The 22,680-nt window shown below is 36.8% G+C and overlaps 1 protein-coding gene across 3 annotated transcripts in view; it reads right to left on the bottom strand.

The window, feature by feature from the left end:
• Positions 1-377: 377 nt before the first annotated feature.
• The window catches only part of SH3GL2 (SH3 domain containing GRB2 like 2, endophilin A1), an 87,614-nt gene continuing 65,311 nt past the window's right edge, over positions 378-22,680 (bottom strand). For all 3 annotated transcript variants that reach the window (XM_086867606.1, XM_086867604.1, XM_086867605.1), the window contains exons 2-9: positions 18,175-18,243; positions 15,881-15,953; positions 11,880-12,023; positions 9,828-9,961; positions 8,612-8,770; positions 7,535-7,638; positions 4,197-4,327; positions 378-1,867 (exon numbers count right to left, since the gene is read on the bottom strand). In XM_086867606.1, the coding sequence (XP_086723732.1) occupies positions 1,668-1,867; positions 4,197-4,327; positions 7,535-7,638; positions 8,612-8,770; positions 9,828-9,961; positions 11,880-12,023; positions 15,881-15,953; positions 18,175-18,183 (954 nt within the window). In that variant the 5' untranslated portion in view covers positions 18,184-18,243 and the 3' untranslated portion in view covers positions 378-1,667. The remainder of the gene's footprint in view (positions 1,868-4,196; positions 4,328-7,534; positions 7,639-8,611; positions 8,771-9,827; positions 9,962-11,879; positions 12,024-15,880; positions 15,954-18,174; positions 18,244-22,680) is intronic.

Here is a 22,680-nt window from a genome sequence, read left to right on the forward strand (position 1 = left end):
AAATTAGTTTTCTCCAAGTCAAGTCTGCTTTGCTTGTGATGATATCTCTGTGTTTTACTTAAAACCATAAATAAATTACAGATTATTTAAGCTTCATTAGCATTGTGGACACCAGGACTCTTTGGTAGGAAATAACCTGTATCTACAAGACGGTATGCTAGTCATTGAGACACTAATTTAATGTGGTCAGTGTTAAGTTCATCCTGCTTATAAGGCCATTATATGCATGGGATTTATTTGACTGAAGTAAAATGATAATGAAAAAAAAAAAAAAAACCACGCAGGAAATAAAGAATATGCTTTCTAAAATAAAATTCTTGTTAGCTAAAGTTATCAAAAGAGATTTTAAAGCAACAAAGCAATAACCCACAAAATTATTCTAATTATTCTCTCAGCATTTATTTGAAATAACAATACTTTCCATGATATAGTTTATACATTAAGCAGTAGGGAATTGTCTTCATTTCACATCATCCAGTATTGAAGTGGCACATTCGAAGCAGCACATTAAACCTCTGATAGAGTCTGTACAATTTAGATAAATAGAACTCTGGATAACTAAACTAACAGAACTTCTGCAACTGTTACCAAAAGAATGCCAAGAAGCTAGGCACAGCACTGTACACACCAAGTGCAGGAAGGAGGAACACAGGAGAACCAACTAAACAGATGGGAAGTGTTTTTGTATATACAGCCACATGTCTTCAGTTGCTCAACAAAAAGAAACATGTTTTATTTTGTCCTCATTGAGGAGAGAGTATGCACAAATGATGTTCAAAGAACACATGGCAGACAGAAACAAATGAAATGAGGGTTCTGTTTGGTTGGTTACTGTATTCCTCAGTGAATGAGTTTACAAAGGATATCTGGTGCTTAAGCAGCAAGGTTTTGTGCCAAGACTTGACAAGAAACATTAAATAAATGCCAGTTTTATTCCCCATCTTGCCCATTTACTGGCATTTTGGTGAGCATGCTAAAAGTTCCTGAAGGGCAAATTCAGGTGGTTTGTGGTCCAACATTTCTACTACAGGAATCCCCATTTGATAGCTTACAGTTTACCTCTGAAGGGAAATAGGCCTTTTAACAATAATTAAAATATAAAACTTAGCAGAGAGCAGCAGGACACACAGTACAGTGGTTCACTTTCTGAGAAACCAGAGGATCTACACTTACACTCTCTCTGTGAGAACAGCCAGCCAGTTTGGTTGGAAGATACAATTCTGGTTAGTCAATGTTAGACCTGTGTGAACTGTATCATTAGAAAGGGAAAGATGGAATGGCAAGAACTTTTCCCTCTTTTTATAGAGAACTAAGACTGAAAAAGTTATACGGTGGTGATAGGCATTATCTTCCCAACACCACCTTCACTTCCTGCTACTTCACTATGAATTTCCTGCTTTGCTTGCCATCATCTTCCCCATTTCATCTCGCTAATGGCTCTGGTTACTACCAGGCCAGCACAGTCAATAAACTAACGCACGCTGTGCTGGCTCAGAAGATACAACGCATCACCACCACATAGTATGACAACACGTAAACCAAAGATGCTCATTAGGAATCGGTAACTCTAACCACTGCAGTTTGCACTTGTAAGGTGTAAGAAGCAGCATTCTGAAAGCAGTGGTACTGACACGGCTATCTGTGTCAGAGGTGGTGGATCAGCATTCCTAATTGGGTAATGGAACCAGAATATCAACATAATTGATGGGGAAGAAACCTGACTGGCCATGAAGCATCCCCTCATACCAGTTTTCATCAATCTGGTTAGTGAGGGTGATGATATCACCCTCTTTAAATCCCAGCTCCCCTTCATTCTCTGGTTCAAAGTCATACAGAGCTCGGCAGCACGGCTGATCCATGTGAACGCCTAAGGAGAAGAAACACAGAAACAACATGCTTAAAAATCTCAACACTTAAGAGTACCCATTTTACTACTGTACCTGACAGATTTTGCTGTTTCTGTTATCCCTCATTATTTGAATTGCCAAACTTTGTTAGAAGACAGCTATTAGTTTCTGACAGTCTTCAGTTACTCTAAGTAAACTGAAGACTGCTGGTAAAACTCTGAGAATCCCAAAAGAACTGAGCTGTAGTCAAGCCCAGACCTGAAAGCACAACTATGAACAATTTGGAATCTAATTTTGATCAGTTTATAAAATACAAAAAAAATAAGCAAAAGCCCTAATGTATTTCCAGCTTTACTGACAAAGAGATGCTTTGTCTGTTTATCTCAGGTAAATAATATAAGTGGTGGCTTAAAACAACAGTCTAAATATAACCGTGTGTTTGCCCATTATTTGGAAATTTAGTACCATGTTTTCAAAGACTTTTATTCCCTATTCCACAAAACACTTTATAACAGGGTATCAGGATAGATTTAGAAAAATCTGAAAGTAAGAGCTTTCTAATATGCTACTTCATGAACATCAGACCATAAACGCTTTAGGATGGCTAATGGATATTATTGTAAGTCATTAGTTTGATTAGATTTTCATATGAAATTTCATTTTATATGAAATTAACAAATATGCTCCTTCTTCCCTCCTGAAGTCTCTATAGCTTCAAGCCTAACAAACCAAGAATTGTTACTGGTCAAAATATTTAGGATTTAGCAGCACTAAATCGTAAGAAATAATTTCCCATCCTGAATTTCCATAGTAAAAGTTCATGTATTTCCAGTGGTCTGAATGAACCAACACATGCCACCTCACCATGATGATAGTTCTAAGAAATTCTACTTTTTCATTAATACTGGCTTTAAGATGAGTAAGTTTCAGATTCAAACATTCTGCGTATTAATTTTGAACACACACTGGTTAGATGGCCCATGCTTGAGTTATTTTAGGACAAAAATTTTCCATTTCTGTAGATCTCAATAGAGCCAGTTTTTCAAATACCAGATTTAATTTATTAAATTCTATAGTAAAATATTATTTTCTTTTCTTTACATATTGCTCACAGTGTATTTTGGTTTCTTTGTCACGAATACTACTGTGCTGACATCAACACACTTTAGAGCATGTTAGCCATCCTCATTTCTACCTGCTGAAATTTAGAATAATTAGCAAATAAACTCTTTGAATTAATCACCCCAAACATCTGTTCAAGAATTTTCAAAGAAGGCATTCCTCTGAAACCAATAAACATTTCAAAAAAAGAACCCCTATTGCAGAAATTATTAAATACTGCTCACTAAAGAGGTAAATATAAATGTTTGAGAGATACATGAACATCAGTCTGCTCTGGCTTGGCACAGACAAGTGTTCACGAGTGAAGAAAATTACTGATGGAATGAGGAGAGCTCCAGCATGCAAAACTCAAGCCACATTCATGCACAAGGAATCTGTTATATCCTTGTTAGCATAGTGAGGAGATTGCTAGTAGTTTGCAAGATTGTGTAAGATAATTTCCAGTTGCCAGTGACAAATGGAGATACCATTCCTGCCTATATGTGGGAGGAAAATCAAACATTCACATCGGGATGTGATGAATGAAGGGAAATCCTGACTAAAGATCTAGGGGAAAAAAAAACCTAGTCATAGAAAGTAGAGGTAAACTGAGGTAAACTGGAATAACTAAAATCAGGGTCTGGACAGAAGCCAGCCCTCACCATACCATGGGATAACAGGTTATTCTTGTGTAAGAAACAAATAATAAGCCCTCCTGATATTAAATAAACCTACTGATATTAAATAAACCATTCTTTAAGATAGTAATTATGCACACTCATACTAATGCTTAATCTTGCTTGTGCTGCTCCCACTTGGACAAAGAAAATAGCTCATATAGCTTGGTTTTTCTTTTCAGTTATTTTTACTTGCAGGCTCACTGTGTTGTAATACCTGATTTTAAAAAGCAGGATATAGTTATGGAGGTCTGGCTGGCCTTAGTTTTCTGTATTTTCATGGAAAACTTTCAATTGCTATTTTGGTTTTCCAAGTGCCTATTTTGTAAAGTTCTATATTTCAGAGTAATCTTCTAGGACAAAAGATATTTTTGACCAAAAGACACACTTAAATGAGAGGATAATCCACCTCTGTTCTCCTGCCTGAGGATATGAACACTTCACAAAGAAACAACAGTCCAAACATCTCTCTCTCTTATATTCTATCCCCGTTTTCATTTTCCCTCACGGAAAACCTAATCTTCAGAAGAAAGCATGCAATCTCTGCATTGACACAAAGCTCTGACATTACCTGATGGTTTGGGTGTGGTGGCATGGGATATTCCTCCATTGTGCTGTGTATTGTCACCAGTCGAGAAATCCAGGCTCATACGGGGTTTGGGCTGGTACTCTCGCCTGGGCTGAGATGATGCCTCTTTTATTCTGCCAAAACATCAAGGTTAAATGACAGGAGTTAATATCTTGTTAGCAGATGAGATGCACCAAATACCCTTATGTCCAAGGCTGAGGTTCTCATCTACCAATTGTCCGTACTAAACAAGTTGAGTCATTTGGAGTAGCCATATTGTTTACAACAATAGTTGCAAAACAGCTGATGTGACTATGCTACGAAGTTGTCAATTCTTCATTCCTTTTAGAAACCTAGCAATTTGTCTTCCTTTTACCTAACAAAAACAAAGAGCCCATAATAAAGAAAAACTTATTACGTGACTATCAACACTTAGAGAAGGGCTTTACAAACATCCCTGTCCCCATTTTTAGCATGATTTTTTGCTTCTAACCCTTCAAGCATTAATTATTCAGCTGACTGATGCCAACTCTTGTCATTTGTAAGAAGACTCTGTGGGAATGTACTGACTTCAGCTGCAGACTTGGTTGATATGCTATTTGGAATACTTGTTTCACAAAGGGACAAAAGTCCAGTCTTCCTGAGTATCAAAATAACCATTTATTTATCATTAACTTCAACTTATTTTTCTAATTGAGAAGTCTAGAATTTCTAGGGAAGGTTTTATTTACAGATTCCAGGGTAAAATCCAAGGAAGGGATGAATAGAATCAGAGCAACTTACAACTACCACATGTATTTCTAATTCCACAAATGAAAAACAAGTTGATTTCTCTAACCTTTTCTGTATTTGCCCTAGACTTGCTCCTGGTAGCACATTTTGATTTATCTATTGAAGAGATCTGCATCTAACTTACTGACTTTTGGTTCTTATAAAAAGGTTTTCCTCACCATCCAAAATACCAATATAAGTCAGGTCCCAGCGAGTGCTTTTCTTCCACATTAAAAAAGCCAAACCCATAGGTAAAAAAAAAAATAAAAAAATTCTTAAATAATTGAAGTGGTCAAAATAAATAAAAAGATAAAAAGCCTTTGTTTTGTTTCACTCATTAGCAAAAGTTACATTTTCAAGACAGTAAAATTTTTAAGAAAAACTAGTTCTGTTACATTTAACATTTTCATTAAACAAATACCACTTTTTCAAATTATCAACTATAAGGTGACAGACAGTTCTCCTGACTTTCTACAAAACTATCCAAAATCTCAGCATAAGCCATGTTTCTTAAGGAAAATAAATATCTCCAACAAAACCATTCCTGCTTCCCAGCTGCTCTGTCATGATACTGTGTTGGGAAAACTTCATCCTTGTTTCACTTGGTGAAAAAGGGATTTTAAAATAGTCTTTGCTGACCTTCCAGTTTTTTTATTAATTTTACTGAAAGTTTCCCAGTGTTCACCAAGCTCCTAATGTTCCCCAGTTCCTGGAATCATGGCATTTTAAGGAAGTTTATGCCTTCCACTAACGTGTAGAAAAAAATTAAATTCTTTCACTTGAACTTCCTGAACAAAGCCTGTTAGTCTAATCTAAACAAAGACAAAATCTAAGCCCAGACTAAATAGAAGACAAGTGAATTTTTAAATTTTTCCTAATTTTTGCAGTCTATCCCATACTTTTGAAAAATTCTATTGTGAATATTTTACACAGGACAGTCTTTGTAGTTATGAGACATTGTCCATGACAGAAGCCAGCATGGACTTGTTCTATTCACTCTTTCAAAGAGTACCTAGAAAATGGGCAGTATGTGCTATAGACATCACTGGCAGTGAACAGCAACAAATTTGCTCAGCTTAAAAGTAAATCATCATTTATTTTCTGCTCCATATAGTTTTAAAAAAACCCAACAAAACCAAAAATCCCAACCAAATCCCAGGGGTTATGCATTAATAGCTACCTGCCTATCACTGGCAGGGAAAGACTAGTAACATGGATAGTACCAGCTCTACATCCCTGACTCATCTCTGGTGTGAGCACATCACAGCGCTCAATTTGTGTCCAGTGGTGTGGATAAAGTATGCTTTAGCCAGCAGCCTCTTTATGGTTAGGGATGCAAAAGATTTAGTTCAACTGAATTACCATAGCACTCTGATGCAAGAGCCTTGAAAAGCTAAAATCATTCACAGCTGAAACTTAAAGACAAGTCAGCAGAAATTTCAAAAGGGCAAAGGATCATCTGAAGTGATAGAGAAAGAAAAGTCTGTTGTAGAGATCTATGTTCACTTAATGGCACAATTTATGGACTGCTGAATAAAATACCTGTTCCTGAGGACTTTTTCATGCTTCTGTAAAGAGAGTGAATTGCAGTAGTCTTCTGCAAGTGCTAAAAATTGGTCTGTTTGCTGTTTAGACATTACTGGAATCTGTATCCAGGAACAGTCAGCTGGACAGCCTACCCACCAAAGCAAGTGCTGTTCCTAACCACAAAGACTTTAACACTTAGAACTGAATGAGGTTTTCAGGATGCATGCTCTGAGAAAATTAATACTGATAGACCCAGCAGTATTAGCAACTTGATCTACACTAATGACATCAGAAAACAGCTGCCTTTGCACAGTATGTGAACATTATCTCCGCTTGGGAATTATATCCAGCTTTTACTAAGAGCCTGCCAGAACCATATTGGTAGAGAAACCTTTCCCGAATGTTAAATTTCTTTGAAGAAGGAAGTGTGTGTGAGAAGCTGATAAATCTGTTTTGATAAAAACAAAAATTCTAAAGTAAAAACGATGAAACTCTTTTAAAAAAGATGTTGTAGGAATTCTGATAGCACATGCAGTTATTCAAAGGGCGATGGAAGAAATAGTTCAAGTCTTGTACCAAGTTTGATCTGATAATAGGAGGAGTGTTAAGTGGATAATAATGAGGATATCACTACCATCTCACAAAAATCTTCAGGTAGACAAGAATGCAACAAGATACTCTTTTGCAAAGTCAATTTTTAACATTTTCTTTCAGAATAAGCACATTTTATGAATACATGCACAAACAGTAAGGAATCCAAAGTTGTGAGTGTCACTGAATTCAGTATTTATAAACACTTACTTTCAGTTAACTCACATTTAATAGCTTTACTGAGCTGAGTTGCTTTCCTGAACTCATACGCAGGAGATGCATCTCTAAAACATTTAAATCTCAGCTTGCAATCATCTATTGAAATAGCCCTTGTTTTCATAAAAGTTCAAGTACCAAGTCGAGAAAGGTAACAGCACTGTATTCTACTCACAGGTTTTCTACCTCTGTAAAACTACCAAACTCTTTCAAGAAACTTAGAAAAAGTGCATTACCTATCTTCCAGTTTAGAAGTAACTCGCTGTAGGATCTGTGTGGCCTGCTTGTGATACTCCAGTTGGGCTTGCACAAGAGCAGAAAGCTGGCTCACTTGCTCAATCTGAGGATTGAAAATAAAACATACGATTTTAGGTGAATACTAACAGCTCAGGCAGTAGAGAATAAAGACCACTGTCCACTGCAAAGGCAGTTCAATGTATCTCTCTAAAACCTTGATTCATCTTTGTAGATAGCAGTAAATATTTACATATTTACATATGGATAGTAAATCTATTACCACATCTGGTTATGACCTGATCTGGAATGGTAACTGCAGCTCTTCTCCACTGATCATCTCTCCATGGCTGATTTGCATGCACAGCAGCCTACAGACCTATCACATTCAGCAAACACCATGAAAGTAAAAACAAGACTGTAATGAGACTATAATATGCCTTCTCCCTCCCTGCCTTTGAAGAGCACAGAACCATAGGGACTATGGTCATGCTTCTGCTGTATTCTGACCTGTGAAGCAGACCAAAACAGAAAGATACTGCATACTCTGGGATGCAGAATATTTGTGGTGAGGGCAGAGAGCATTCCACTTCATGAGGAAAAAAACACCCAGATCCCCACTTTGTGGTCAAAGCAATTGCTAGCAGTTTCCATAGTGCACAGTGTGTAATGGTGTAATGTTGGCCATCACTATTTGCACACATTGGGCATGAACGTTACTACAAAGATCAAAAACTTAAAAAACTACAAACTTGTTGCTCAGTCCTAACCAAAACAAAAAAACATAAAAGCCTTGGCACAAACCCACAAGTAAACATAATTAGTTACATTTATATAATTCTAAGAAGAGAAATACTTTGGTTTTGTAAGTAAAGCTTTGCAGATAGGAAGCACAATAATGCTACAGAGGGCTTCCATTCTCTAGCTCAGTTACCTATAAAATACCTAGGAAGTTGTTCCTACGTGAACATACTGTACATCGCTATAGCTTCTGAGCCTTTCACTCTGTCCAACAAGGAGGAAAGTGCTTCCACTATCTGTCTAAGACTCTGGTCAAAGATTAACAAGGGTTATCTCACATCCATCTCCAGCAGGTTAAACATGCTTGACTCAGCAATTTCTTTTGATTCATCAAATTTCTCCAGAGCTTGACGAAGTTCTTCATCAGGGAGCTTGCCCTGTCTTTTCTTCTTGTAATCAAAATCCAGGCGCCGACCCTCCATTTTCTTCAGGTGATGCTACAAAACCAAAAAACACAAATGCAAGCAGACAATCTTTCCCAGCTCTCCTGATATTGCATTGTAAGCAGGTAGTCCATGCACTTTTGGGAGTACATGCTGTTTGTTGTCTACTAACTCTTTCCCACAGAAGAGAAATACGGAACAATGAAATATGTGGGTTTATGTATCAGTTGAGAAGCAGCAATCTAAATGACAGACCAACACTAGTAAAAGGCCGTGCAGAATGGACAACTTCAATTGCCATCTGTATTAAAGATAAACAAGTTTTTTGCTTTTCAACTGTAATGAAGAATTACCTGAAAACCATGGTTTTTGTCCCCTGGATGTTCAGAAGAAAATTATTTTAAAAGCACAACTTAGTACATTTTTGTCTGTGAACAGCACTCATAAACAGAGCAACAAAAGAAATTTTTTTATCATTTCCATCAGACCACTAAATAATCCCAATGCTATCTCATACTGAAGACTTCCTAGATTGTTAACTGAGGTAACATTCATGTTCATCTGTTTAGAAGCTGCCAGAAGTTAATGCTACTGGCATAACCATGATTACTTGAAGTGTTTACTTTCTCTCAGAAGAACCAATTTATTATCCGCTATGATATTTATAACTACCCATTTTCTAAATTATATCAAACAGTCCAACATATCCTTCATCCACCTACATTTAATGCTATGAAAGCCTTACTGAGCTGAGAAGAGCAGTTACTTATGAAGATAAGCATTTGCCATACACTAGAAAATGGAACGTAAACATCGGTACATCTATTTTGTGAAAGGAGCTTTCAAATGGCAAGATTAGAGTACTGTGTTCGTGCCTGCAGAGGACTGAAAATTTTGCCATCAAAAAATGTTCTAATTTTTATCTTTCCCTTACTAAAGCATCAACAAGAGACACAGAATTGAAAAGTAAAAGTCAAGCCAAAAGAGACAAAAAATCAGGCCATTTTCAAAACTGAATGCCCCATTTTAAACTAGACAACTAACAGACATTCTAAACATAGAGACAGTCCACGCATTTGGCATTATTAAAATGCAGCATTGAGGGCAATACCTGTATTTCCCTCAGATCTTTGTCATGGAGGTTCTGAAGTGGGTCAATAAAGTTTTGCTTCACTTCCATGTCTAAAGAGTCCTTGACTTCAGAAAGCTCCTTCATAGCTTCTCCCACATCAACAAGTGCTGGTCCTGAAAGAAAAGATGCAGTCAAAATAACTTAGCTTTGAAGCACCGTAGAATGAGACTGAGTCATGGAAACTTCACAGCAGCTTCAGTTAGTATTTAATTTTTCATCTCAAGTTCAGGAAAGAAACAGAGGATGACGCAATATGTGAAAGAGCAACAACTAGATTTTACACTTCTGCAGCCACCCGAGTTCATGCCTTGTAATACAGCTGAATTTGTGGCTCTATGCTGTGCCAAGACAGGCTCCTCCACACCCCTTGTTGTCAGTTCATTTCTCACTCTCTTGAAATAAATATGCTAGAACAGAATTAACGGTATTTATGGGGTGGTATCATCACCACACTGTATTAAAAACAGTTTTAATTCAAGTCTAGGTCTTCCCATTTCTATCAGTGAGACTGGTGACAGTACCAAATGTAAAAATTCTTAATGATTTCACAGATTGTTTTCTTTAATGAAAGTTTTTTTGATGAGACTATAGTCTTTACTATTACACTTAAGAGGTCTACTACACAGACTACTCAAGTGTAGCTCATAAACATCAATAACCCCTAACTGCCTTTTGAAATTTCCTCCAAGATTAACTTAAGGACCACAAAAATTACCACTCTGTTTTACTTCTGCTACATAAAAAGAAAAGCAAAAAGCTCAAACAAAACCTCCTGGTTTTAGGTATAGGTTAGGGATTAAAAAAAAACCAAACAAACCACTTTCAAATAATAATTTGGTCTGAAAATCAAAATATGTGAGAAATCAGAAGAAGCTTTGTCTCCCAAGCAGCAGATACCAGCAATGCACTGCAAAATGAGAGAGCCTTACAAATTTGGACAAAGAGTAACAAATAGCCGTTAATAGCTGCTACTAGTTAAGAATTCAAAAATAATTGCTGTATCTATTCTGCTGCATGGTAGTGCAGTTATCACAGAATATAAAGCAATTTGCAGAACCTAGATTATATTAGCTCTTCATTTTCCTTTTAAAAATGTGTATGAAATTTAGTAAATGAGAGGCAACTAGTAAAAAAAAATCAGTAGTATTTAGCACAAATCAAACTACATCTGTTAAGCTTACTAGTGAACTACCTAAAACAAGTAAAAAAGTACTTTTTTCCCCATTCTAAATGTCTTTAAGTCAGGAAAACAATTTTATGATGGTTCAAATAGAGAATTGGATTTTCACAGTCCCATTTGAGGGTCCTGTGTATTGTCATGCAAAAATGGGTGCAGAGAAATCCACACAGACAAGACAGAGAGAAAAGTAATGCTGCTGTGAATGTCATCTTTCTATATCTCTACTGCCAAACATCATTTTAAGAGTCAGTTTAACATTTGTAACTCAATTTGTAACTGAGCTGTAAACATATTTGGCCTTGGAGGGAGAAGCAGTTAACATATAAGACAGAAGTGCTCATTAGTGCCTTAAAATGTGGAATTTGGTAAAAAAAAAAAAAAAAAAGGCCAAAGCCTATTAAAAATCTATTAGTTTTTATTCCTTGCCTGCAATGACAACAGTATCAGTTAGTTTAAGGATTCTGAGGTCAAGAGCACTTTGTTCCATATATGTACAGACAATAATACAATTTCTGTACATGTGAATATTTCAGTCCAACATAGCCACGGTATCACAATTTATGACAGAGAGCTAAAGCCTGTGGGTCCAAAGGCAACAATTTGACCTTAATTTCTAAGAAAAATTTCTCTAGTCAAAATCTTCAAAAGATACTCAAAACAGGCCTAGCCCAACCTCAAATAAAAACTCAGATGAAGCAGAACTCTGACCCTTCTTGCAGAGAAGCAGAACTCTAATGTTTCCTGCAGATGTTCTTCCCCTATAAGAGTGCAGCCCTTTAATAATGAAAGCTATATGAAACTTTCCTACTATTTTTATTGCATTATAATGGAAAGGGAAGTAAACAACTTACCAAAGTTGCATTCTTCACCAAGTTCTCGGCCAAATTTCAGCATCGCATCTGCCAGCAAGGCTTCTGCCTGAGGATAGCCTGGCCCCTTTTCCTGGCCTCTAATTTTCGACATAGTGTTGATCATGCTGAGTTTAGCTCTAGAAGCTGAAGAAGGGAAGTGAGAGAGGATACAAACATACAACTGTTTGCCCACACAGGCATGAATCCATTCTTGTGTTTAAATTTATCTGAGCAACTTAAAATGTATTTTAAAGATACTATGTAAGTTTAGGACTAAGCCCTGCTTTTCATCAATTCTTTTTATAGCCAAGGAATGAAATATTGTTGGTCAATACTGTTTTTATTTTGCTGGCAGACTAGAGAGGAGACTCTGTCCAAAACTTTTAAGTCAAAGCTTCCCTTGAAATGACTTGGACAGAAGTAAGCCCAGGAATATTCCCAAGATAGCACATTTTACACGTGACAGAGAAGAAAATCTTAAAGATATCGCCAAATTTTTCTTAATCTTAAAATCCCTAGGTATCAGATGGATCCCAGACTGAGCCAGTCTTCCCCTCAAGGAAAAGTCCAGACTAGGTACACTCAAGATTAAACCGTGGTATCCTCCATTTTTGAAATGCTTGAAAACTTTTCTGTTGTAGAACATTAAGGAAAGTCAATGTCCCCAAATATAATGTGCAGCAACCTTTGCAACATTTTTTGCTTTTTATGGAGATTTATGGCAACACCGACTTCAATAAGGTTTTCAACTGTACTTTAGCTTGCATTTTATTTCAAACACGCAACTGAAGAACAAATATTAAAAGAAAGGACACAAATATTCTAATTGATGGGAAAAAGACAGCAAATATAAAAGAACTAATTTGTTTGCTGACGTGCTTTAGTGAATTTCTTTAACTACAGCATGTGAATGGCCTGAAGAGAGTGAATTAGTTAATGCCACTTGACTTCAAATTCTTCCAGTTAAATCCTAGTGCCAGCAACACAGACTCAGAGCATGTTTCTTATCTGTGTTACTGTGTGTGCTGCTGGAGGGCAGCTATGAATACCTCTACCTTCCCCCGTGCAAATGCTTGACTTTGTAAGGTGCTCTTAAAATTAGTTTTCCTGTTTAAAAAACATTAGTAGTTCACACTGTTGTGTGCTGATTCATTGGTCAAAATTCAACCTTGCACACATTACTTCACCAAAATGAAATATTAAAAAACTAGAGTCAAAAAATGTTTTTCTTATATTTACTGTTAAAAGTGCATATCAAAAACAAGTTCTTGTTGTTGAGTATGTTTAATTTTGTAGCTTATGTATCTGTTTGCACAGACACAGACGTGGAAACAGACACAGGAATATCAGGCAAGTCTCACAGTACTTATTTTGTCTGAGAAGCAGCTATGAAAGGGCAATGTATTTTTAACATTTAGAAATTATGGGGTTTTTTTAGTTTTTCCACTACCCTTGAGTGCCATCAGATTATGTTTTTCAACATCTGAATTTCTTGATGCCTTCTGTTTCTACCCACTACAAAACTACAGTCAGCAGACTTGCTGATTGTTCAGATTAAGAAACTGCATTTAAACGAAGTTAAATGTCATTGAAATGATGGTGTCAAGAAGAAAATACAGAAGCACAAAAGAAAATAAGGCACAAACAAAATTAGTCAGGGGAATGGAGGCAGCAAGTTGAATTAAATTAGAAGCAAATGGGAGTATTTTCAGAAATTAAAGAAAGAAATATATAAAGGAATATGAAAAAATGAAGTGGCTATATTTCAAGGTAATAGCAAGGTAAAAGTTAGACGATGCATACTTCTTTTATTGATGTTTCAAAATACCATGGACTCAGGTGATCAGTAGTAGCATAGTACTATGTTATCCAAGTGTTCTCCAAGCACATCTTATTTATCAAGGAATGTGTGCTACATCCCAAATCCTCTTCTTCCTACCAAACCCAGGTAAACTTTTAATCTTCTTTAAAATACTGCTGTTAAAGGGTTTGTTTCCTGTTCGTGGAACAGACAGGTTTTGGTGTGTTTTTTGGTTGGTTTTTTTTTTGGTTGGTTGGTTGGTTGGTTGGTTGGTTTTGGGTTGGTTTTTTTTTTTTTTGGTTTGGTTTGGTTTTTTGTTTCGTTTTGGTTTTGTTTTGTTAAATTCCCCTCCTTTTCCCAATGTAACATTCCATTTTTATGAAAGTGAGAAAGCAAATGGGAAATACTAGAAACTGTCATTTTTGGTGAGTCACGTAAAAGGTAATACAGCTGTAAGGGGAATTGTAAAGGAGAAAAGTTTTTGTTTTATGGAAAAAATAGATTACAATTCTTCTCACTATAGGGAGCCCTTTCACAACTGACATAAAACAATCTCAGATCAGGTGAGTGCTGGAAAGGTTTATTCCTCCTTTCCTCTTACCTGTGGAATGAACGACACGGTCTCATTATATGGGTATGAAAGTGAATTTTCCACCTGCCTATTAAGATGTTAATTTTTTGATTCTACTTGATGCTGCACAAGCAGACGAAGCAGTATGTAGCTAGACTATGGAAAGTGTTCTTGCATGCAGCACTACAAATTTTTATTTGCCAGAAGTGCCTGAAATCACACCCTTAGCTACCTGCAGAAATTTTGCTCTCTGCTTTTGTTGTGAGCCTTTTCCACAATTCACAGCAATCAAAACCACTGAGATGTGTCAGGAATGCAAAGAAGCACTAAACAGCCAAAGCTTATTACTCAGTCTACACAGTGTTGTTTAACAGCAGTTTGACAGCAGCTAACGATTTTATCACTATCCCCATACTGTTTGCCAATCCTGTTGCTTTTCCTGCAGAGTGCATTATGATGAACAATAAAGCTGTGGACTCAAGTCATAAATAGATTGTCATCAGCTGACATAGAAAGTCTTCTGGCCATCATTATTTTCTTTCTAGTAGTTCTTGAATTTGTAAATAGTATTCCACTTTTTTTTTTTTTTTTTTTTAATCCAAAATCCACTGCCAACATCCTCAAAATATTATCTTCTCTATGGTCTAAGATAAAAATATCACCAATTAATCTGCACCAGCAATAGCCCTCCAGCATACCACACTGGAGCTGAAACATTTCACAGCAGTTCAAATTTATTTCCAGCTATAAGGAATGAAATTTCTCAGTGTAAATGTGTGAACTTGGTCTGTAGTTCCATGAAACTCTAAGATATTTATGGTAGACAGGCCTAATTTTACCTTCAGGTAAGTGGTCCCAGAACCAGCCCGACAGAGTTTGAGATGTGTTTGTACAACACTGTCAAGCATACAGTATGACTCTTGGGAATGGTGCTGTGCAGGGCCAGGATTCAATAATCCTTAAGTGTCCCTTCAAACTCTGCATGCTCTGTGATTCTGTGATTTATCACAAGCTAATGCCATTGACCTTACCAGTGATGCTGACATTGACTTATGCTAGTATCAAAACACGTATCTTAGCAGATCACTACAGAAATGTCCATAATATTCAATGCAATGGTTTTATTTATTTGTTGCAGGTCCAGATGACCCTTCCCTGCAAGAAACCTTCAGCAAGAGGACCATGTAGCTCTCCATCATCCCAATCAAACCTGTTCTTTCATCTCCCTATGGAAAGACTCATTGGTTTCTATTTTGAGGGTTCAATTTAGACATATCTGATAACACCTGATTTTCTGTCCTTTTCTCCATTATGGCATGAACAGCTCCTTCACACCATCCCTTTTCTATAACAATGATGGGAAATTGAAAGAGGACCAGAGGGAAAGTGGTATATCTCTTCTTGTGCCATGAATGAAATTGCTTTTGCCTTCCAAAGCCAGACTTCATTTACCATGACAACCTAACAAGAGGCTGTACTAATCTCTGTTGTTTACTTTACAGTAACTTTACCAATTTTGTGTCAACCTTAATAGGACCAGTGAGGATGAGATCTGTCAGACTTCATACTGGTAAGAAAGAGTGTTTACAGAAACTGCTGCAAAATTGTTAAATTGTGAAATTAGGTTACCTGGATTTGGCTGAAGATACTCTATTGTCTTTGCCATTATTTCCATAACTGCCCTGCTGGTAACATCCACTTTCTAGAGGACAGAGGGTTAAACAAAAAGAAACATGAAAGTTAGACAAAAGGAAGAAGTTTTTCTCTCATTTTGTTCCTATCAATTCTTTTAACTCTTCTTATGGTTTTATTTTTATGTACTTCAGAACAGCCCTGGAACCAGAATAGTGGTAATACCTGGAAAACTTCTAAAGCATGACTCCACCATTTCAGTTGATAGCAGGTCCATTCTTAAGTAAAGCCATTAGTACAGAGTACCTCAGAATGTCTTAGGAATTTGATACCTTGTACAGTTATTGAAACATTTGATCATTGTACAGTGAAATTTCTTTCTATCACCCTGGGAGCCATCCACAATAGGGAAAGCTTTTTGATGGAACAGTTTTTGGAGAACTGTCTATCTTTGATCCCTTAATAACTGGCAAAATAAGAGAAAAGCAGAAATCACTCAAAACCAACCACTAACTAATAAAATGGGCTGTTTACCTCTTCCAGAGCAAGGTCTGCTAAAATTGCAGTAAGGAAGACTAAATATCACTCAGTTCCCAGTTTCAAGAAACCTCAAGAAAATTATCAGCATAAATGTACTGACCATTTATTTCTCCCTGGCTGATTCCCATATTTAGGATTGTAAAAAACTTACAAATGAATAGCATTACTTTCTTCTACTTTATTTTGTAGCAAGAAGTCTTCCTTTCTTAGGAAGGAGTCCCTATCCACATCTTAGACTGAATGTAGCAAAGCATGCAACTATTCTTACTCTTGGAATCAGGTCTCAGAGGGAAAATGCTGCTTTGGCAGATTGGGGGATCCCTATAGTGTCCTGTACTCTGTATTTATGAGGACACATTGCATTACTCTGCAGGGTAGCTTGTATCACACAGAGTGAACTCCTTTGTCATAATGGCAAATTCCTATTTTAAATAAGAACACCTGAGAAAGGTTGGTTACATCATGATGTCTTTCCTGTTTCCTGTTGCCACTGCCATCTGCTGTGTCTTGCTCTATCCTTTACAAAGAGAAACAGGAGAGGTCTGCCAGACTTGGGTGAACAAGTAGCTGAATTGCCTGGCAGAGAACACAGAAATGGCTAGAAGGCTGCAGAGGATAGTGGGGGTAAGGGAACAGAAGGCCATGGATGTGTGGAAGAATAATGGCCATTGCCTGCAGAAAAGCTGGCAGTGGAAACAGGGCCAGGTTGGAGTGTGGAGGCAACTGATTACTTTACTCCATTCCTTCCTCAGCCTTCAGTGCTCCTGTCTCCTGGGCTGCCAACCCATCCCACCCACAAGCATGATGTGGGACCAACAACTGGCTGTTGCAATGTCCTGTTTTTCACTCTAAACTTTACCCAGTTTTCTGAATCCTTGTTAACATCTTCCAGTTGGAATGCTTGTACTGGTTACATTTGAACAGAAGCTGAGAGGGAGAAATCAACTCTGTGCTTTCTTTGTAAGAAGTACAAAAGATATGCCCTGTATTTTCCATCCAAGATTTTTTCTCCCACCTCATTATACAAATGTACAGATAAATAGCTTCTTTTTCTCTTAATCAGACTTACATATCAGATACATACCTTACAAATCTCCTAGCACAAGGTTTTACTACAGGATTTGATAATATGTTTCAAAGTTGAAGCCTGAATAAATGCTGCCCCTACTGATCCTTTTAGATGAAAGGCTATCACTGCCACACACAGCTGTGGCTTTTTTTCTTCTTTTTTACCCTCCATGGAGTTAGCACACTCAGGGCTATCACTGCCAGCCTCACCAAGCTGCCTTCTGGAGGGTTAGTCCCATCTACCTGAAACACATTGCCAGTGGAGACTGCCTAACAGGACCTCTGAACCTGTGAAAGAATACCCCAGTGCCACTGCCATGCCCAGTGCCTTGATACTCAGGGAGCTGAGAATTACCATCACTCTTCACCACTGAAATGGCTGTCTTGTAGACTGACTCACTTTCCAGAGATCCTCTACAATGGTTTAAATTCAGCTAATTTGTAGATGACTTCAGCCTCAATCTCTGAATGAAATATTTGCATTATAGAGTGCCATACATTACAGATCCCTTGGTTAGAAAAAAAAAAAAAAAACAAGTAGAAAATTAAAAACTCAGTCCTGCCAAATAAAAGTTAAGTATTTCAAAATTCTCTGAGTGATTCCAGGACAAAACCTTTGAAATTCCTGTCCTAGAAAGAAAAAGTACATGGAAATAATGTATATATGCTGTATTTAGACTTACCCTTTCCATTTCTTTGAAATCATCATCTAGCTTTGTTCCTTCTGCACCTCCTACTTTTTCACTCACTTTCTGCAATTAGAAAAAGAACGACAAACATATTCAGCAACAACTGAAACATCTAGCTACAACATTTCTTTGTAGAAATGCTAGTTTTTTTCTGTTAAGTCAGTACAACAGTCAGACTTATTATTCCTTCTGGAAAACTTACTTTTAACACACTCTAAAGTTAAAAACTCGGAAACAACATATTACTGCTTAAGCCTCAGAGACCCAGTCTTACCAAGGACAGAAACCATACCTAAGCACAAAGCAATAAGAAGTTCCCAAGATGTGGCTGTAGCCATCCAGAATCAAGAGGCACCCATGCCTGAGAACTTTCAGATATTGACTCAACCCAAAGTATATCATCAGCAAAAATCAAGAGTTTATATATAAACTTGATAGACACAGAGACAGATAGAGAGATTGATTAAAAAAACCCTATATGCACACCATGAAAGAGCTTGAGTGTTATGTAAGTTATGTAAAAAATACACGACTCACATATCTAGAAAGAAAGAAATAAAGGGAACTCTGGTAGTATGACTTTAGCAAATACTCTGGACTTTTTTATAAAATATTCAGTTAGGAAATCAATTGGAAAATTATATTGTGCTATTGTTTTATTTCCCTGATACAATGTAATACCTTGAACAAGAGGTTCTTTCCCTTCAAGAACAGTCAGTAATATTGACAATAACAGACTAGAAAGGTAACTGTTACACAGTACCATTCAAAACAGATTTTAACAATTTCATTGTCAGTCACAAAGTCTTTCAGTGGTATAACCCCTCAACTAAATCACGTGTGCATGATCTAGTGAATGTATTAGTCTTTCACTGGGAGGGTATTTCTCATCACCATATAAGTTACTAACTACTGATTTCAGTGAAGTGATTCCAGCAATAAACAAGAAGAAAGAAAAGAAAAATTTCACTTTTCCCCTCTTGGTTTTAACTACTGTGGTAAGTCCTCTATACCATTTTTTAGTATAAAGAGGAGGAATACCCATAGTCACTCACATTCAATTAGTAAAATCCAGACATCTGTACGATTTTAAAGTCACTTCAGTTCATTACAACAAAGCTGCAAGTGCATCATGGCCAAGCACTTACCAACACAGGCTGTAATTATCTGTGCAACAGGAAATAGCTATCAGCTCTGTTTGTTTTCTGTCAGCATCTCACAAATTTGTAGCCAAAATGGTCCATTAATTAAACAATACTATGACAAAAACAAGGAACTGTATTTATCCCATCTCTCCTGTACAAAAGAGATGTGCAAAACCACACAGACACCCTCTTACCAATAATCTGAATGCAAATAAATTTGTGTGGTCTGTATTACTAAACTTGTGCCCTGCAGAGATAAGTGAAGCACTCCCCAAAGAATCAAACACAGTACTGTAAGGTGTAGCAGTCAAGGGATAGTTTCAGTGTTCTAATAATCTTTATTAACTTTTAGTTTCATGAATGAATCTTCTGCAAATGGATATCCTACAACAGGTAATACAGCTAAATTTGCACAGGAGCTTCCTCCCATAAAGATTTCACATCCCTGAAAATAACAGTATGCTAATATGCTAGCACTTATATATTTAAAACAGATTTTTGACATCTGCAGTTTAACTCAAAGGCTACAAAATACTCAAAAGTAACTAATCTCCTGGCCCTTTTTTTGGCTGTAACTCTACATGTCATAATTTTGAAATATTTTCATGGTTGATGAGGATTTGCAAAGACATGTTCTTTCACGCCCACAGATGCCCTAAATGTCCTAATTCACATCTATAAACCATAGCAATCGCTCCTTTCTTTCACATTCATCACTACTCTAGCTGAGGAATGTATGACACCATTAAGAGCACAGTCCAAGAGGTTTCTGGAGTGGTCACTGCAGTCAAAAAGGCAGGTCACCCCTCTCTTCGAAACTTGCTTTCAGTTTTCGCTCACTTGGTATTAGGCTTACACACCCCATTTTCAAGGTGAAAATCAAAAGTGGTGAGGTGGGACCTTTGGTCCTGAAAAAGACATTTGCAATAGAGCCTACATCTATGCCATTGTAGTAGTATTGCCTAAATTTAGAGATATTTTCCAGTCTGTTTTTATTCATCCTCCAAATCAACTGTTAAAGCTTTCACTAAGGCTACCACTCCATCAGTATCTAAGATTGTCAGGTTTGATTATCAGAGGTCATGAAGCCATGCCAGCTTCCATCTGCTCAGGATCTGCTTTCATGCCAAAGATTTCTGAAGCTCTAAGGAATATTGTCAGCTAAAAGCTACAGCTACCCAGAAACCAAAAGTGTCTCTGGCCACATAATTTCAAGGTATCAACATTTTGGCTCTTGCTTTACAACAGATTTAAAATTAGGCTTTTTAAGGAAGGAGGGGATATCCTGAAAACATATTTATGAATCAAGAATATACAGACCTCTACCTCTAAAAATTTCTTGTTTTACTGCTGGTATCTTCATACTTTATTTGACTGAAAACCAGTGCTATATGGTTCCTTAGAGTAAATTTCAGGTTTATAAAGATCCTATTTCCACCCAGGCAGAATATGAATTTGACATCTGCTGGTCAGAATGGTTTCAGCAGGAACAAAAAAAATTAGCATGATTCTTACACTTAGGGGAAAAATCCAATTTTTTTTCCCCTGATAATTAATATAAAGAATCAGATTTTGGTAAACGGTGACTGGAAGGAGCTGGAACATTAGCCATAGTAACAGGAATGATATTTTGTAGATGGATTTCATGTGAAACAACAAAATTTGTTGAGCCATAGTTATTAATGCATTTATTCCATTTTTCATATATTTGTGCAAACAACCCTTTTTCTTGTGTGTGTGTATTGCTGTGTTATGATGCAGCATGTCAAAGGACAAAAGAATGCTTGTGCAGTCACTATGAATATCTTGAAAATTCCAGTAACCTTTTATGGAATACAGTGATGATCACTTAATCAGTATCTCATCCAGCAGTCCTCTAAAGGTGTGTCTCTGCTGCTGTCATCTCTCACTATTAACCAAATAATAATATAAATCCAACACGCATTAGACAGCTATTCCAGGACACTGATTAGTATCAGAGTTCTGAACAATTCACAGGTCAAACAACCATGACCAGAAAATCCTGAAGAATACATATAGAAGAGATATGACACTACCCAAACTTAAAAATACAGTAAGATCCACCTTAAACTACACTGGTAGTCACCTGAGTTTGCAGTTTGATTAATTTTAATGACTAGTTTGGCAGCAAGTATAGATAGCAGCTTTGTTTCTACAGAGGAGGAGAAAAACAGCTTTAAATAGATTAGCGACACAATTCACTGCCTTTGCCTATGATGCAAATCAAATGCCCTGTTTGCAGAGTGGTCATACCACAGGAGGACTGAAAAATACCAGTCTCCCTATTGCATGCATTCCTAACCCCAAATACATGGCACAATTTTCTACTCCTCAAAGGAGTCCCATCAAATTGTCACACAGTGGACAAGTTGGTAGAAAGAAATTTTTTATTTCTATGAAGGCTATGGGAGAGAGTAATGAATGAAGCTTACAAATTCACAATGGAGAAAGATAATGGTCTTTCTAGTTCATGCTAATTAAATTCATCTTACTGATTTCTCATTCCTGATTGCTCAGTATTTCTTCCACAGGTGTCTACATGTCTACATCTTCCATGCTGTTTTGGCCATTTTGATTTTTTTCTGTCACAATAAGGAAGAACAGTGACAGAATTATCTTCAGTTTTCTTAAAAATTCCCAAACAGGCTCTAAAATGCTGTGATGCTTTGTGAGCTTTTCAAACACAAGGAAGATATAGCTGACTTGCAAAAGAAAGTGGTGAGAAGTACACCTTTTAATGGGAAGAAGTCTGTGTGGTATGAGAGTATGGTGATGGTTTTCCAACATTCTAGGCTTTTCAGGAGAAAACATTTGTAAAGGAATACGTCTATTTTTAAAAAAGCACAGTCTCTAACCAAGATTTTTATTTTTTTTTTAACTCTGTCAATCCACACACTAGAGTAAGAAAAAAACTGCTACTTGCAGGCTGATTTTTGTGTCCGTCTGATCCTGCACTGTTTTGCATTTATGGTATCAGAATTTGTTACCAGAGAAAACATGTGACATCTGTAATTTAGATTTATGATCATGACCCTGATTCTCTGTAGATTATGAAACATCTTGTGGCAAATCCTGTTCTCAGCAGTAACAATCAGCAAGAGAGCAGCTCTTCTGCTTATTCAGATAAATTAGAACAGGAACTGGAAGAAAAACCCACCACAAAAGCATATGTAATTTAGCTGCATTTTAGAGTTTTTCTTTTTCAATTGGCATCAAAATATAGAATAAAAGAAGGACTTTTCCATATTAATATAGATATACCTTATCTCAGAAACATTAAGAGGCTGTAGAAAACACCCTGTGTTTTCTACATGTGAATCATGTGTTTCACAGC

Source organism: Cyanistes caeruleus, chromosome Z (genome assembly GCF_971803275.1).
Source record: "Cyanistes caeruleus chromosome Z, bCyaCae1.hap1.1, whole genome shotgun sequence".
NCBI lineage: Eukaryota > Metazoa > Chordata > Aves > Passeriformes > Paridae > Cyanistes > Cyanistes caeruleus.